The sequence below is a fragment of the Falco peregrinus genome, chromosome 3 (genome assembly GCF_023634155.1).
Source record: "Falco peregrinus isolate bFalPer1 chromosome 3, bFalPer1.pri, whole genome shotgun sequence".
In the NCBI taxonomy this organism is placed as follows: Eukaryota; Metazoa; Chordata; class Aves; order Falconiformes; family Falconidae; genus Falco; species Falco peregrinus.
In genome coordinates this window covers 90013491-90031445 of record NC_073723.1, presented here as the reverse complement: position 1 = coordinate 90031445, position 17955 = coordinate 90013491, and the positions used below count along the sequence as shown (strand labels likewise).

The following is a 17955-nucleotide window of genomic DNA, read 5'->3' as shown; positions in this document are numbered from 1 at the left end:
TGATTCTCTCGCCTGTCCTACTGAGAGGGAGTTAGCAAGTGGCTGCGTGGTGCTTAGTTGCTGGCTGTTAAACCATGCAGCTGTGTATGTAGGGATGGTCACTTCCATGGTCCTGCTGGCCAGGCTGTTTCTGATACAAGCCAGGATGCTGTTGGCCTTTTTGGCCACCTGGGTACGCTGTTGGCTCATGTTCAGCTGGATGTCAACCACCACTGCTAGGTCCTCTGCTGGGCAGCTTTCCAGCCACTCTTCTCTAAGCCTTCAGTTAATTTAAAGTTATTTTGCCCCAGAAATATGTTTGGCTGGTCAAGTTCTTTATGTATGTATGCAAGTTGAGTATTGTAGATGAGATTCATAGTTTCAGCATGATGCAGGTTTTCTGTGTCTGTCGGTTTTTTGTGCATGCTTGAAGTGGCTGTCAGGAAGAGAGGGATTGCCTGAAATACTTGAATGACTGCTGTGCTTACAAAGCTATTGTGCGTGCAGTAGGTTTTCTTTCCTATCCTTGAGGCATTACGAGTGGTTAAAGATACGGTAATATTACCCTTTGCCATTTGTAACAGGAGAAGAGGAAGAATGGTAACAAGTCCTGTGGTGAGTTTATAGAAGTTACCTCTGTATGGTATGAATTAACCATTATATTGAGATTGATATGACAAAGGTGGAGGAGATAGGTGAACTCCCTCTTACAAATTTCTTGAAGGTCTGCGTTGAGAATATCAGGGTTCTTAGCAGTCAGCACATGTATGTTGTTTTGCATAACATGATTTTAGCTTGCTTCTGTGCTCCTTTCAGGTGTGGAACATATGAAATGCCAGATTTCTCATTTAACTTATCTTTTGAACTCTCCAAGGGAGCGGGAGAGGGAGAGGCATAGGCACCGTGACAGCAGAAGATCACCATCACCCGACAGATCCTACAAAAAAGATTACAAGAGAGCAGGAAGGTAAGGAAAGTCACCTTCAGCCTCTTGTGTGTTTGAGGCTCTGTGCATCCACGCGAGTTTTATGTACGGAGATCTGCATATATGCCTGGTTTGAAACACAGAGAAAATGTGTCTTAAATTTATAACAATCTGTTTATACATGCAAACATCAGCTATCTCAAGACCTTGTAGAGTTAGACATAGGATTAATCTCTGGAGAGAGGGCTTCACTGTTGTGTTCTAAAGACTTCCTCCTACATCTGCTTCCAGTCTGTAAAGTGCCAAGATTATTTAAAGTCATTCTATGTTTAGGTCATCTTTTAGGAGGCTTTTTTATATTGATGCCCCTTTCCTTCTGAATCTTGGATAGTTGAAATCAATGCAACATTATTGGCTTTGTAGGCAGATGAGATCAAAAAAAAAAAAAAAGAAAAAGTAGTTTTCCTGCATTAAGCTTTTGAAGGCATTGCTCTTGAAATACATAGGGAATATCACAGGTTGTGGTGTTCAAAGGTGTGCCAGAGTTAGAGCAACACAAGCAGTTTGGCTTCTGTATAATCCTTTTAATGAACCCCTAATTATTTTCTCATGCAAATAGTTTTTATTATCTATGTATTAAAACTTCTTCATATTGTAACTTGTAGTTGTGAGTGACATGACTTTTAGGTTTTAGTGATGTTTCCAACTTTGGCACATCTAAAACTAAAATCACCTAGAATACAAGCAGGAATTTTATCCTAAAATAGCATGTATTTTTTTATTCTTGAATAAAGTTTAAAATAAAAACGCACTTTCAATCTTAAGTAGTTTTTTCTAGTAGGTCACACTTACACAGTGATGCATGCACTTACTCTTTATGGTGCAAGTTAAAAGCAGGAAGAGGCAATTTATTTTTGCTGTAATGTATAGTAGAATGATGTCCTGATCTGAAGAAAACTATTTGTTTTTCATTATAAAACTGCCATTGTTAAAATAATAGAGAATTGCTTTTGTTTGCTTTCTCCCTCTAAGCCGGTCTCCAAGCAGGGAGAGAAAGAGACCTCGATGGGAGGAGGACAGAGAAAGGTGGTCTGAGAACCAGGGCTCCAGCAAAGAGAAAAATTATACTGTTATCAAAGACAAAGAATCAGAGGAGAATGCATCTGAAAAAAATGAAGAGGAAGATGAGGAATTACTTAAGCCAGTCTGGGTTCGCTGTACCCATTCTGAAAGCTATTATTCAAATGACCCTATGGATCAAGTGGTATGTTTGTGAGAGAACTCTGTGTTACTGTACTGTTGCATTACTAAATCGCTGTACACTGTCCTTTATTTGATTACTTGATTAATGTGAACTCTTCAGCAGGATCATGTTCTGTGTCATTTAATCCTTCTCCCAACATCTCCGTCTTTTCACTCTTAAGTGCATTATTTGTTGGTGGTATTCTGTTATTTTCACCAGTTTATTCTGACTCTTTGCATTCAGATTAGTGGTGCATGGAAGAGGGGTACTTTTTTTTTTTTTTTTTTTTGTCTCCAGGAGGGAAGGGTGGGTTTTCTTCCATTATAGCTCTGTTAAAGCAAAGATGCCTCAAGCACCATACGTTCCCACAACCTTGGAGAAATTTTGTACAGAAGCAGGATGTCAGGTTTCTTTGTGCTTGACAATAGCGCTTGCTGGTGGAGTAGTGATAGAAGACCTGGAAGGTTTCTGGCTGTTTTTGTGGGGGTTTTGTGGTCGTGGTTAGTTGTGGGATTTTTTTGGAGAATGACAGAATGAGCTGGGTTATGTGTTTGCATGTGATAAAATTCTTTTTAATTGCAAAATACTTTCACAGGTTTCCTTTTTCATCTAAACCTGTTAAAAATCAATGCTTAGCCATAGTTCTGCTTCATTAGGCTAAAGGTTTGAGGATAGCGCACCAGCAAATGAAGTAATTTCTCTGCTGGTGCACCTGGTGGAGCAATGTAATGGTATCCCAAAGCCTTAACAAGTATTTCCATGCTATACAGATCTGTTTTTCCTTCCTCTTGCTTTTCATTGTGAAACACTGGTACATGTTGTGTTCATGTCCTATTTCAACACTGTCTTCTGTTGTTCTGTTTTTTAATTAACAGGGGGACTCTACTGTGGTAGGAACAAGCAAGCTCCGAGATCTATATGAAAAGTTTGACGAGGAGTTAGGAAAGCGACAGGCAAAGGCCAAAGCAGCCAGGCCACCGTGGGAGCCACCAAAGACCAAGCTGGATGAAGATTTAGGTAGGCAGAAATGATGACAAAGCTCTGAATTGGAATAATCTGTAATTAACCTGGTTTTGGCAGCTGTGTGTATTTAATAATGTTGGTAGGTTAATCTGTGTTTTTTACATCCTTCGTGTTGCATATCCATGGGAGTTCAGCTGTTGCTTTTGACTGAAGTAGAGCTAGATTCTTTACTCAGAATGTCTAAGGGAAAATGGAGAGTATCCAGCACTGCCTTATGCTAAAGTCTTTTCCATGGCTTGAAAACACCCTAGGCGTGATCAGATGGCCAAAGCATGGCACACAGTAGGCTTTGAGGAGCTCCTTGGCCTATATTTCTAAAAACGAAGCAAGAGTAGTAGTGATAAACTCACATGGCTTTTTATGGCACAGAGTTCATCTTTCTTCTGGACTTTCTTCTGTATTTCGGCTGTGTGACTCTGCTTACTATGATCTTATGCAGAAGCATCAGTTTTCAAAACATAGTTTATCTGCATTGTCATGCACCATACATGTATCTTCTTGCAGTGAAGGAAGTCTGCTAGCTGTATCGGTTATTGGGGAAATACTGGTTGAATTAACGGCATACTTTTTGATAGCAGTTTGTCTACTTAAGAAACATTCCTTTCACTGACTTTATTTTGCGTTGTGAGAATTTTTAGCGTTCATTTCATACTCAAGCATTTCAGTGTTTCAGAGTATGTTTTTCAGTCAGCTGCATTAGTTCTTGAAATTCTTAGGCATATCACATTAATTTAGATACCCTATTGGGCTTGCTTTTTAACTGGCATTTCATGTTTGCCTGTTGAACTGCTTCAGACTCATGTCTGAGCTTAGTAGCTTTTTAAAAATCATCTATCAAAAATTCTGAAGTTGAAATACAGGTATATGATGACATATCAGCTACATGCTGGTAGTATAACAAGATACAATAAAGATGAAAGAAAAAACAAACAGATTAAATAAAATGTGAATTCACTTTTGTAAAGGAAACACTTCATGGTTTTTGAACAGCAGATTTGCACATATTTAAATTCACTCAAGAATCGCTAGCGAAGTCAACTGTAGGGTTTTTCAGGAGGTATTTTTTCATGTGGGTGAAGCAAGGACAAAACTACATTCAACATACCTGTGTAAAGCTTTACTTCCTCAGATCTCTGCAGAAAGAGTTCTTTTGCTGCTCCAGGCTAAAATATGATAGGGCCTAGAGCAACTTCTCTTTGTTTCTTTTGTTGCTTGTTCTGGAGGACCTGAAGGCTCTGTGTCTGCATCAGTCCCCTGGGCTGATACGGTGCATGTGCCAGCTTCTCCTACAGCCGTGCTCATGTAGTGTCTTAATAGTTTGTCTTATTTTGTATTTAAGTTAATGCTGTCTCTGTTCTGCCTTGTGTTAGCAGTAATCGTGTATTGTAGTGAGATAGCAATGCATTCCAAGAGCACTTCTAGATCATGAAAGGTTGGTTTGAATACATGAAGTCTGAAAAGTCATCGCAGAACTTTTGGAACTCCAGCTTATTTTCACAGGTCCCAGACATTTTGCACCTGCAATTAGACTTACACAATTGGTTCAAGTTTATTAGAACTTTTAAAACTTGGGTGTTTGAATATTTGTAGGAATATGTATATGCACATCTAGACAAAACTTTACTTCAGCTGGACATATATGACCTGTGTAAACCTTATGTCCCAAGATGTATTTTAGTAGTACCTAATGCTGAGTTATGGACTGTATAAAAATACATCTTCATCAAAAAAATAAAGGAGAAGTTTTGCTAGTAATACTCATTTTATCTCTCCTTCTCTTTTAACTAAGGAGAATCACCAATAAAACCACATATTTTAAACCATAGTTTCACAGGTTCAAAGCACTGGCAGTGTAGTAATATGTTTTCTCTTAAGTAAAAATTTAGAAATGGAAGAAATGTTACATCTGCCCTTCCAAGAGCAATAAACCTTACTTGCATCGTGGTGTATGTTTTGGCTATGAAGACATTTATTTAAATTGTAGCTGAGGGGGTCAGTGAAAATGAATGATATTACATGCATAAGATAGGGAGTCCCTTGTAAAGTACCACAGGAGGTTAGAGATATGTGAGATTAGGCCCTGTGGTTTTTGTGTGTGTTTGGGTTGGTTGTTTTTTTTTAATGAAGTCCAGACACTTACTAACATTTCTTTGACAACACCACAAAGGAGACATTTTAATAAGTCTAAGACCATGTTCAGTTCTTTTTTTTCCTTTAGCATTGCTCTCCCCTCTGACATATCAGAAAAACTGTTTCATGTAATACAAAGAAAACTGATTTTTTAAAAAAAAGTAAGGAGTAAAACTCAAAGAACAAGTCTTCTAAAAAACATAGGACTGGATTAATTCAGCTAGTAGTGCCTGGTTTTCTTCTTGTCTGTGGTTTCTAATATGTGCTAATGTATTTATTTGACTCATTTTTAAAAATCAATTTCTAACAGTACATGTTCTATAATTTTACAGATATGTGCTGCTTCAAAACTCTTAAATAAACAATGTCCTGCTGCAGACAGGAAATCTTTGATGCCAGATAACTCAAATTGTTCTACAACTGATTAGCGGTGCTCCTGGACAGCCAAACAGCAATCTCTCTTGCATGCTAACGGATGCAGCTGTTATAGGCATTTAATATCCATAGCATTTCCTGTCATTTTTAATTAAAAATACAGTTTCTGTCCCTCTTTTTGTTATTGTGAATGTCATGCACAACTTCAGTAACTTTCAGTATGCCACAGTTAACTATGTCATGTTAGAGAATGGATTGCTATTGGAGAAGAGAGTGTATGGAAGTGTTTTTCAGCTGAATTTATTTTTCCTTTGTGAATCAGAGAGCTCCAGTGACTCAGACTGTGACTCTGAAGATGACAGCAGCTGCTCTAGCAGTTCAGATTCAGACGTTTTTGACGTCATTGCAGAAATCAAGCGTAAAAAAGCACACCCTGATCGTCTCCATGAAGAACTCTGGTACAATGATCCAGGACAGGTAGGTACGGTGAGAGGAAAAAATACTGGGTGTCTGAAAGTCACTCTCCCCGGTAGACCAAAAATTCTGCATTGTTGTCAAACACGCCGAGTGACATCTATTTCAATGTGGATTTTTTTTACCCACCTTTCCCTTTCCTTTCTCATCTTAACTTTTGATTTCAAGAGTGTGGTTCCAGCTCGTGAACCCTGGGGATTATTCAGCTGGAATTTTGTCTGACAGCATTAATAAAACCTGATTTGCTGACAGTGTACTAATGCTGTCGTCTTAGCCCTGAGATAAAGGTACACAGATCAATTCTGGGATGGAGGAAAGGTAACATGTTTACCTCCTTTACAAATTTTTCACCTAAATGGTCTCAGCTCATAATGATAAATAATTTTTAAATATGCAGTTAATGCTCCTAATTTCTTGTCTAATGGTTCTTTTGTAATTGCATGGAGATTATAGTTCCCATTAAACATAATTGCTAAGCTCGTGAAGTGTTGTTTTGAATGTATACATTGCACAGAAGACTAGTTTTTGTTTGCAAATTTGCCATCTTCATTTTCTTACTTAAATGTTTTACAGTCTAGTCTAACTCATTATCAAATGGCACCTCAGTAAATTTATTTTTCTGGGACTTTGTGTGATACATGAGTTCAGCATGCAACAAATCATAATGTGAAGAGATACTGCAAAGCTTACTGCCACTGTGGTAATTCAAAGGTCTGTTGAATATTCTACTACAAACTCATATTTATGCTTCTAGTTTAAAAAAGAATAAAATAATTTGACTGAGCATAGCCAGCTGCTTTTATTTGTATGGAAAACAAAATTAGCAAGCTGTTTAGATATTTAACGGAAAAAATTGTGTCGCTCTTGGGCACACTTCAAAGTAATGTTCTAGGCCAGCATATTAGCTAAATAAAAAGAAGTAAGTAACTGTAGGATGAATAGATTCAGGAATGTGTGGCTTATGAGTTTCCTGCTGAAAAACTTGCCTGAAAAACTTCCTTTCCCAAAAGGCTTTCTTGAGTCTGACTCTTTGTCTTTCTTCAAGGGGCTGAAATCAGATCGTGGTGAGCTTGTCAGTGTTGAGTAGATTTTAATTTGAAAACATGTCAAGTTTCCCAAGGTATTTATCTGGTATGCCAAAATGCATTCTATCACTACATAAAACAGGAATGATTGCTGTGCACACTGGTATGTACATGTACATTGTCTGACATGGAACTAGATTTTTAGGATGGATCTTCCCAACCTTTGAATCTGCGCAGTGTGTTTCTTTCTTTGGATAATCTCCAGCAGTGCTGGCAGTTGCCAGAGAATAAAACCTGATGCCACCACAGAGGCCTTCTCTTTACAGGTGTTATCCGCTTGTGTTGCCTGTCAGAGAAAGTTAAAGGCGTTGCCTGTGTAAAATTGTGATCTTTCAGCATCATTTTGACTGCTCTTCTGCATTTTTTTCCATGAGTGGTGTCATTAGGGAAAAGATACATATCTGTCTGACTTGTTTCTCAAGTCCTGGGCTTTACAGGTACTTCACATCTCTCTCAGTTTCGATCTGTGCATTTAATGTAACAGAGGCAGTGTTAGTGCTGAACAGTTCTAAGAATGAACGATGAGATTTTAAAAAATAAGTGATTATTATTTTAATAGCCTTAGTAGGCCTTTATTTTGGGAGGACAGATGGGTAATTTGTATTGATGCATTTTTAAGCTCTGTTCTGTTTTGTGGCTGTATAAGCTGGCAAGGAACTGTGCTTTTACCTGTAAGCATGATTCAGTTTCATTGAGCCTGTACTTTCCACAAGGGTCTCGGAGTGTGGAACAAAAATGTGTGGGGAAAAAGCTGTCTTGTCATTCTGTTGAAGATTGCACGGCTAATTTCCAAAAGGGGAAGTCCCCTACTTAGGTTCATTTGCACATATGCATTGTGCCAGTCTGAAGAAATTAAACTGAGATGAATACTCAGAGAATTGACATCAGAACAAAAAAAATTGGGTCCCTCTCCCAGCTAAAGACTACATTAACAGCAGTTTGGTGGCTCTTCCTGAGGTATCTTCACATTATATATTTTGTGTGATGGTGCTATTTAGTCCTATCACGGCTGCTGTTTACATGTTTAGGCTGCTTATAATAGCATGGAAAGTTTTGTTGGTTTTTGTATTGCATTACAAGGTGGTTGGGATTTTTAAGTCTTAAAAAAATGTTTCAGTTCTTAGATTCAAACTTTGAAAAGCTCCATTAAAGCCTGGGGTTGGGAACCTAATTTGTGTCTCTGGTTTGACTCTGAGTAGTTTTTGGTTAGATTTCTGCAAAGGGCATGATGTTAAGATCAGAAAGCTTTAGGGTATTGCAGTAATTGATAGTCTGCATTGAACTTGGTCATAAAAATGAAAAGACTAGCTTTATACCAGATGCACTGTCTCTTTTTGGTGTAGCTGCTTGATGCACCCATACACAATATCCACTGAAGTGGATGTTTTTTCTCCTTTCCTCTTTTCTTACTGATATTTTCACAGGATGGATTTGAAGTGTTCCCACTGGTTCTTTAAAGTGCCAAGTAAAACCTTTAAATGGTCTGCTTTGCATATTTCAGGTTATAGCCTTGCCATGTGACAGAGGGGTTAGTCAGGGACAGGATTTCAGTTGGTGAACTTAGTGGAACTGATTAAACATGGAGATTTTGGCACGTCAATATTTGCATGTGTGTGTTAGGAGCCTGAATTTCATTTTGGGCAGACAGTGTGCTGTTTGTATGTATAAGAAATGGAAAAGACATATGTCATCGTAGAGTGGTAGAATTCTGCTGGAAGTGTTTCTGCATCTTGTGCTTCTGAAACAGTGATGAGGTTCTAATGCTATTGTGCAGTTTTCTTGCATTGGTCTTTACTGTTTTCAGTTTTGTTGGCTTAAGAACATCCACTTAATCTAAGCATGACAGGCTTTTAGAAGCATCAGCACTCCAGGCCTTAAAACCAACATACTTTTCCAAAACCATTTTTCAGTAAAAACATGAATCCTATTTTGTTTTTGACAGATGAATGATGGACCTTTGTGCAAGTGCAGTGCTAAAGCCCGACGAACAGGAATAAGACATGGCATTTATCCTGGTGAAGAGGTAAGTAATTCTAAGAATTATGAATACAGACTTGCTGCTGTAAACTCATTACTTTTTTTTTGGCGTTGATTTGAGTTTTTTTCACATAATTTACAGGCTGAGTAACAACTCCTGTGCGACTTTAAATAACTTAGTTGTACATGTACAGAGCATGCTTTGTGATCAGTATTGTTTCTGGAAATAAACACAGTGCTTGGATGACCTCAAACTTTTTTATTCTAAAAAGGCTTTGTTCTTGTAAAAAGAATTGGAGAATATTAATATGTAGGTTTTACAATTTACCTTTGTAATTTTTCTTGAATTTTTTTAATATGCCTTTTTACATATATTTACTGAAAAAATATTTTATTTCTCTGTAGTTAAGGATTTACGAATATTTCTGTTAATTACTCCAGTTCAGAAAAATGGCTTTGGTCTGAAGCTTACTATAAATGGCTCCAGTTCAGGATCAGTTCTGCCCCACATCGTCCCTAGTGTTAATCTTTCAGAGAAGGAGGGAGAAAATTTAGGAGGAGAAAACTAATACATAAAACTTGCTGCACAAAGGCATCTGTTCCCTGGAGCAAGGCCAGCTGGGAATCTGAGGTTTCAGAGCATCTCCTAGGATACACTAGTTTTTACTGGTCCTGTAGACAAAACTGTGTAGCTTTAAACTAATTGGTTTGTAACTGGCTCATCGCAGCAGTGAGAAGCTTAATTTGGGGCAGAACAGCCAGAGTAATGTCCCTGCTTACAGGATGGGTTTTGCAAAGTGCACAGAGCTATGTAGTGGTGTAGCTGTCTTGTCATCGCAATCAGGCCAACTTTTCTAACACTGTTTAGAGCAGTAGCCCACTTGCTGCAGTGATTTCACCACCCCGCACCCCACCCCATGCAGACATGTGTATTCCAAAAAGGCTGGTGGCAGCCTCTGAACTGCAGCAAATTGGATGTAGGGCATATGAGAAACAGGTTTTATCTGACTGGGGATTTTTAGGTCTTTAAACTGGACTGCTTCAGAACAAGAAGGAAGAAAATACACGAGTCCCAGGTGTTTGGTGGTCCATCCGAGTGCATGGAGGCCTGGCTGCCTTTGGACCTCACCTACACACGTGGCAACTTGGCAGACAGAACAGGGTCACCAGAGCTGCCTCTGTGGTGATAGACTAATGCTTTCTTTTCAGGCCCCAGATCTGCTCCAAGCAGATGAACTGATACCTGTCTATCTTGATAACATACTTTGAGACCTTCTCACGTGAGGTACAGGTTTCTTTTAGTAAGCTTTTAAAATCAGTTTCCTGAAAAAAATTTATATGAAAGAGAAAATTAGTCTTGTACGTGAACAACTAACTGCTGTGTGTAAGAAAAATGGAGAATCAAATGAAAAAAAAAACTACAGGAATTTTTTTTCACCTTTTTTCCTTTTGAATAGCTTTAAAAGTATTTCTGAAAGTGAAAATGTAGATAAGGCTGCACTTTCCCTCTTCCCAGAATGCTTAATTATGACTACCTGCTTTTATTTAATTTTTCCTAGTACATATTTCATGGCTATTAGAAATGCTTTATTCTCTCTTTTAATCTAAATTTGCCTTGACTTTACACAGAATTCTGTTTATCTCTTTCTTTAAGCCCATTAAACCATGTCGCCCCATGACCAACAATGCTGGAAGACTATACCACTATCGAATTACTGTGTCACCTCCCACAAACTTCTTAGTAAGTATTTATAAATAATTCTAACTAGGACTCTAATTTTGTTTTCATTGATGGAAGTAGTACTGCTTCTTGCTTACTACTTGGTGGTGTTTTTTCCTTTTTTAAGACAGACAGACCTACTGTGATTGAATATGATGACCATGAATATATCTTTGAAGGGTTCTCAATGTTTGCACATGCCCCACTAACAAATGTAAGTATGTTCGTTACTATATACATCGGATTTATTTGGAAGTTAAGATGTTTTTGCTCTGAAGTAGAACTTCCCATAAAACAGTGATACTTGTATGTTACAAACATCTTGCCACCATTGGTGACAGGGGAAAGACTTTTTGTGCTAATGAGTCTCAGGTTTTGTCTTGACTAATTGTGATGAGCATTGTCTTCAAAATGCGACTGAGACTGTGATGTGTATCAGTGTGATGTTTTTACATGTTTCACAGTTTGAAAGTGAAATAAACCATGGAATAAGTTGTTAAAGCTGTTAATTGGATGTAAGTGGGGTGAGGAGCTTTATTAAGTTAAAAATAATAAAAAAAAATAACCAGCACCAACAACAAAACAAGGTTTTCACTTTAAGTGACAAATGAACTTTTTTCAGACATCTGCTCTAAAGGGGTTTCTGTCCTGTAAAAACCTACCTAGACATACTCTTCTAGACATACCTACTACTTTCTAACATCTCTTTAGCTTCTTCAGGAGCTAGACAAGCTATGAATTTTATTAAAAGTTGTAGGTATTTAAACACAATTAATTTTATGTTTTGAAAGCAAATGTAACAAGAAAAGGACATGATTGGTACCTGACTGTCCTGGTTTTCCAATGTAAGCTGATTTAGCCATATCTGAATAAAAAATATGCAAATACTTAATTTCTGTACTCTTGAAGATTTTTTTTATCTTGATGTTTCAATAATTATTTTTTCAAATGCTGTGGTATTTGTTTCCTTGGGTTTATACCTATTACTAGCTAAAACACCAATGCCAAAACCCAGTATAAGAATGGTTATCAGTACAGGACTGAGATGCAAGAATACTGGAACGGAGAGGCACTGAGAAGAAAATACTTTTTTCCTTGACAGTTCGTTTACATTATGTGTATATCACAACACTTCAAGTGAGCAGGAGAAAGGGACTCTTGCTGACAATAAGTCAGTGAGAGAGTGGAGTTCAGCCTGTGGCGTGGCAGTGTGAAGCACTTGTGCCCAGGAGCATTAACTCAGCCTTGGGATTCAAAGCAGATTTGTCCCAGGGCTTTACATTTTTACTTTGTAAATGAGCAAAAAGGGACAGTTTTGTTTCATTGCCATTAAAAGGATTAAGAGACCACCTTACCTTTAAAATTTTTGTGTCTGTTGTATGACAGGAAAGCAGATTTACGGAAATTTTTAATATAGAAGAAGGAAAATTCTTGTCTGCCATGAGTAGCTAGTGAAGACATTGAGCTTACTCTTACTGTAAAGTGCATATGTGTTTTTTCTCATTCCAAATAGGGGAAGTGATCAGCAGCAAATGATTGCTTTTTTCAGAGTTGAATACAAAACGCTGTATTGTCAGTTCATGTTATAATAGATATAAAGCCCTTTGGCAGAAGTCTCTTGCTGTCTTGAGATGGGTTTTGGCAGCATAAAAGCTGCTGTTTGAGAGACACTTTGGAGTATATTTGATAAAAGGAAGGTGTCAAAGGGTGGCAAAAATAGAGATCTGAAAACAGTCTTCGAACCAGATTTCTGTAATTTGAAGTTTTAGCTTTGCACACTTTAGAAGTCTTACTGCTGTGATTACTATTACTCAGTAATAGTTGAGCAGGTCAGATATTAGGGAAAATGGTTAGTACAGTCATAAGAGGAATTATAATTTTTTTTTATATAACTACCAAAACAATTTTACAGTACTAACTACGTGTTCTTTGCAATGTATTTACTTGTGTTTGTGAAACTCAAATTCATGGAGATTTTGGTCATGGTCACTTCGGTAAAGCATTAATTTTCTGTTCAATACAAAGAAAAATATCCCAGACTATTGATTTTCTGAATCAGAATATCTTCTCCTTGTTGAACTTGCAGTTTAGACAATAAGAAAACACTCTCTATATTTTTTTATTTTTTATTTTTATAAAAGTCCTACCGATTTCAGTGTGACAGGTTGTCATCTCTGCAGGTTCTAAATGGGACATTTGATTTCCAAGGCTTTTTATTTTTGTATTTACATTTAATAGTGCCAAATTGTAGGCAATGCAACTTCTTGTTTGTTTGGTGTAATTCCTTTGTTTATCATGCAGATATCAGCAGATTTTTGTAGGCAGAATAGTAAGATGTTTGACAGTGGGCTGCAAGACCGTGTAAGCAGAATATTGCACCTCCAAGTCCATTGATTTCAGTGCAACCCCAGCACCTTTCAGATATTTGTGTGCTTATCAGTGCAAAATAACTTTGCATTACCTCACTTTCACAGGCCATTGAATTGTTCTAAGATTCTTTTATGCTTGGAAGGCCAGTAAAATTTGCTAAGAGCTGTACATATGTAGGGCAGGATTTGGCATTCCTGTAGTCTTTTAGAAATGCAGCTTTTTTGCTTTAAAAAAATCCCATTTAGAAATACAAATGCACACCTTCAGCAGTCTATGGACTTTGCAAACAAAAGAATCTTTTCTCAAAGGTGGAAAAAAGGAATTAGATGTTTTTCTTATTAACTAGTTGAGTGAACTGAGAATATTTATTGGATGAAGTGGGTATAAACCTATAAATTTATCCTGAAGTTCTTATGTTGTGTTGCTATGACTTAAAGCTATATTTTAAGACAGTATAACTAGCGGAATTGGCAGTGTGCTACAAACACCTTGCCTTCAGGTCACTGTTTCAATCTGACATGTTGCATCACCAGTAATAAATTCACTTCCAAATATACAAGTGAGAGAAGATGGGAGTTTACTGACCTTTGCTTTTTCTTCTAAACAACATTTCATCTCCAGTAGATGGCATTATTTAATCTTTCACTATCCCTTCTGTCAGCTCCGTGTTATTACGGAGGTGGAGGTTAGAACTGTTACTTCTCTTGCACATGCTTGTGTTTCTGTCTTTGCATGATCCCCCAGAACAGCTGTTTTAGAAGTACCCTTTTCAGTGGACAGTAATACCTTAGCTTACAAAATTGTGTTAACTATACATTTGCTGCTGTATAGTTTTTCATGCTGAATTTCTATTTTCCTTCCAGATTCCTCTATGTAAAGTAATCAGATTTAACATAGACTATACAATTCATTTCATTGAGGAGATGATGCCTGAGGTAAGAAGGATAATTAGTCAAAAAGTCAGAGTGGGTTATGAATTGTTGATATGCTTAATGGATTAAACTCTTCAGAATCCCATCTTGTGAAGTCTCGTAAGAGACCGGCTGTGTTCTGAATGAATGGCTGAAAAGGAACTTTCACCCACAGGTACTAGCATAAATCCATCTACCTGGGCTATCGTATATTAAAATCAAATAGTAGGAAATGCTTATATCCATAGCTTCTTTTCATTTTAAGTTATATATTATATAATGTCAGGTACTCTTATCTGTAAGCTGAGTTAGATCCGTCCTTCACGGATAACAAAAATAAGGCATATGTAGATATTTGTTTGCCAGGACCACATAAGTAATGGCAGAGCTGAAACTTAATCATAAGTTTGAAGCTCTGAAGATTGCTTATCAGTACTTAATATAAGCTGTTGCCAAAACAAATTTCCTGTGGATACAAAGAAAGAACATTCAGTCCATAATCTGTTTTATTTTTTTATTACAAATTAATCCCTGGTGAAGTCAGTTTGTGAAGTAAATTGCTGCAGTGGAACAGCATGTGTAGGTACAGAAACACCCCTGCATATTAACTACGAAGATAGGATCAGTGTTTAATGTAGTCACATATATTTACATTTTCTTTCTAGTTATCTCTTTTTTGCTCAACAGTATCTAAATATATGCAAGAGCCCTGAAATTCCTCAGCAAGATAAATATGATCAAAGGAATTTATTTCTTGTTACTGAATCTGCTGTGTTGTCTCCAGATCTTGTTCTAAAACAATAAATGGCCACCAAGCAAAAGAGGGAATTGGCCGTATTTTGGACTCCTGGTCAAATGGCTACAGATTAATTTGCAGGCCATCTTTACTAATGCTTTCTTGTGAAAGAGATTGTGGTGTTGGGTTTGGAATTTATGGCCGGTATGATACACATACAATTTACATCAGCCTGGCCTGGCCTGATTTTGTTCAGGAAAGCTTTTTATGTTCTTTTATTTCTGAATGAGAGCTCTTTGCTTTGGAGGAGCTGCTTCCCCACTTGATGAGAAGAATCTCATTCTTTTTTTTTCTTTTTTTTTCTGTTGTGTTTTTGGTTGTTGGGTTTTTTTCTTTCCTCTCCTGTTGGCTCTTGAGGTCATAATCCTCAATTTGTGTTGTGCTGATATGTTGCTGTGGAAGTGATAATGATACCACAGATGGTGATATATAAACTTTCAATATCAGCATGTAGGAAAAAGTGAATTACAGAAGGGATCCTTCTCAGAAATATGTCATCTGCTTAGCTTACTCAGGCGAGAGGGTTATAGTGCATGGCAGTTTATCGCAGATTCATGATTTTTGCCTATAGTGTTGATTTGGACATTGAATAAGGAGTCTTCATTACAATGCTTTCTGAAGAGACCACTGTGCTATGTTACAGTAGATGATTACAGATATATCAATACTGTTTCCAAAGCCCAGTGTCTAGCAGTTGGCAAATATGAAGACACTGGGTTTTTTTATTGTTTTATTCAACTACAAATAAGTGGCATTATTTGTATTACAGTATTATTCATAACATATATATAAATTATCATAATAATTATTACATCATTATAATTCTGCCTTTTTTTTTTCTTCCCCTAGAATTTTTGTGTGAGAGGTCTTGAGCTGTTCTCTTCATATCTATTTAAAGATATTTTGGAGCTCTATGACTGGAATCTTAAAGGTAATTTTTATTTAGGGGGAAAAAACCCCATACACAAAACCAAATTAATTTCAGCTTTTGTAAATAGGATTCTGTTCTATTATGTTCTTTGGTTTAAAAAATATAATGGAGAGGGCCTCAAAAGAACAAAGTCAAATGCTGTTTTACATGGCAGGGATAAACTTCCACTTTGTTTTTCAGGAAGATGAAATATATTAGAGTTCATTAGTGTGGGCTGTAGCAATTAAAATGCACAAACTTGGCACTAAATTTGTAAATTTTCTCCTTAATTCAAATCTATTCTTTTTAATCGAACAGTAAATATTGCACAGTATTTGGTGCGAGGTATTTTGAAAGCCAAGGTGTCGGGTAAACTACTGTTGTTATTTTTACAAGCTAACAAACAAGTCACTCATACAGGATTTCTCTACAGTCAACTTACCAAAGTACTGTCATACAGACAGCCATAGAGGGGTAACATGTCATTATAGATGAATGGTTTTGACTTGACAAGATGAAAATATATATTTCTGTGAAGACTGTGACAGAGGATAATTTTGGGGATGATCCTTCCCTTGGTCTAAAAGAAGACCGAGAACATAAAAGGAATATTATTTCAGAATCTGTAGGTGTCTCTTGGTGTCTTGACTTTCTCTATGGAGATGCACTCTACTTATTGCAGTTAAGCAGAGGAGCATACAGGTTTCATACATTTTTGTGTAGCCCTCTTTGGTTTGATAATAAATGTATTCTAGTATTGTTGTTTTTCATATCATTGGTTCTGATTGTTCTTTTTTTAACACCAGGTACTTACTGGTTTTGCTTTGATTTTCATGCAAAGCTATGTATGATGGAATAGGAAACAAAAATGCCACAAGATAGTATAATGGAAATTTCCTTGTTGTCTTTGTTATTGTAATCAAAAAACACCCCACTAATTGGGAGGGACCAATCAATTAGTACTTGTATCTTAAGACTTAAATTAATTATATAAACCCAATTTTTTTGTATCAATGTTCTAAATACAACTGCTGTGTCTTTGTTAGATTCTTTTTAAGTTATTGTAGCTTGCTTTAAAATTGTCCATGAAGCTTTCACTAGAAGGTTATTCTGTTCCTCTCTGCTGTGCGTTTTGTTACTTTTCTGATTGAAATTTAAGCCCTATCAAATGTAATCACTGTATATTGATTTTCTCTGCAGCAGGGTTACCTTTTTTCTTCTTTTGCCAATATGTTGCTGTTCATAAATTTACTCCCTTTTTTTTTTTGTTCATATTTAAGGTCCTTCGATTGAAAATGATTCTATTTGCTGCCCCAGATTTCACTTTATGCCACGATTTGTGAGATTTCTTCCAGGTAATGTTTGTATTGTGTAGCTTTATGGAAATAACATTTGAAAAACCCCAACCCCCCAAAAAATGCCCACCCCCCGAAAACTTACTGCAAGTCAAGTAGTTCAGTCAGCGTAGAGATCTGGTGCTTCCACCTGAAGTCTTTGGTGCTTGCTGGCAGTGTGGATGGTTTACTCAGCACTGGGATTCAGATGGGCAGGCCAAGTCTCATGTCCAGCTTTTGTATCTTTCGTGGTGACTTCAGGCAGTGCTGGGTCATCCTTGTCCTGCCCTGTGATGGAGCTGTAGCATTTGAGGAGTGTTATTACCTAACCTCACACGTGAAACTGAACTTCCTGCCCCCTCTGCTCTTCAGGATACTGTGTCATTATATTAAAATTCTTGATGTACAGTTTTGAGGGTCAGCATGATTGGCACCCCTGAGCACATGTTGTTCTGATTGTTTTTCTTTATCTTAATGCAAGCTTAGACCTTGCAGCAAACAGTGAAAGTCAAAAAGCACCGTTCCAATGCAGTTCAACCCTAGCCTGCTAGCCAAGGACGAGCTTCAGTGTGAAACATTACACTCATTTTGAATGAACAGCTTACGTAGGCATTTAACACATCCTAAGATACTAGGACAGACTTTCAGTTGATAAAAATGTCATGGCTCTGTTGAAAACGTCTCCTGCTGAGATCCTGCCAGT

General features: G+C 37.1%; 1 protein-coding gene across 2 annotated transcripts in view; it reads left to right on the top strand.

Moving 5' to 3' along the window:
• DROSHA (drosha ribonuclease III) overlaps positions 1-17955 on the top strand; it is a 74969-nt gene that overhangs the window by 6395 nt on the left and 50619 nt on the right. Inside the window, exons 3-12 of one of the 2 annotated variants that reach the window (XM_055799561.1) lie at positions 854-946; positions 1937-2168; positions 3023-3164; positions 5998-6152; positions 9177-9257; positions 10866-10952; positions 11059-11145; positions 14165-14236; positions 15858-15939; positions 17199-17273. In XM_055799561.1, the coding sequence (XP_055655536.1) occupies positions 854-946; positions 1937-2168; positions 3023-3164; positions 5998-6152; positions 9177-9257; positions 10866-10952; positions 11059-11145; positions 14165-14236; positions 15858-15939; positions 17199-17273 (1106 nt within the window). Of the gene's footprint in view, positions 1-795; positions 947-1936; positions 2169-3022; positions 3165-5997; positions 6153-9176; positions 9258-10865; positions 10953-11058; positions 11146-14164; positions 14237-15857; positions 15940-17198; positions 17274-17955 lie in introns of both variants that reach the window. The other variant, XM_027795730.2, reaches the window with a different exon arrangement.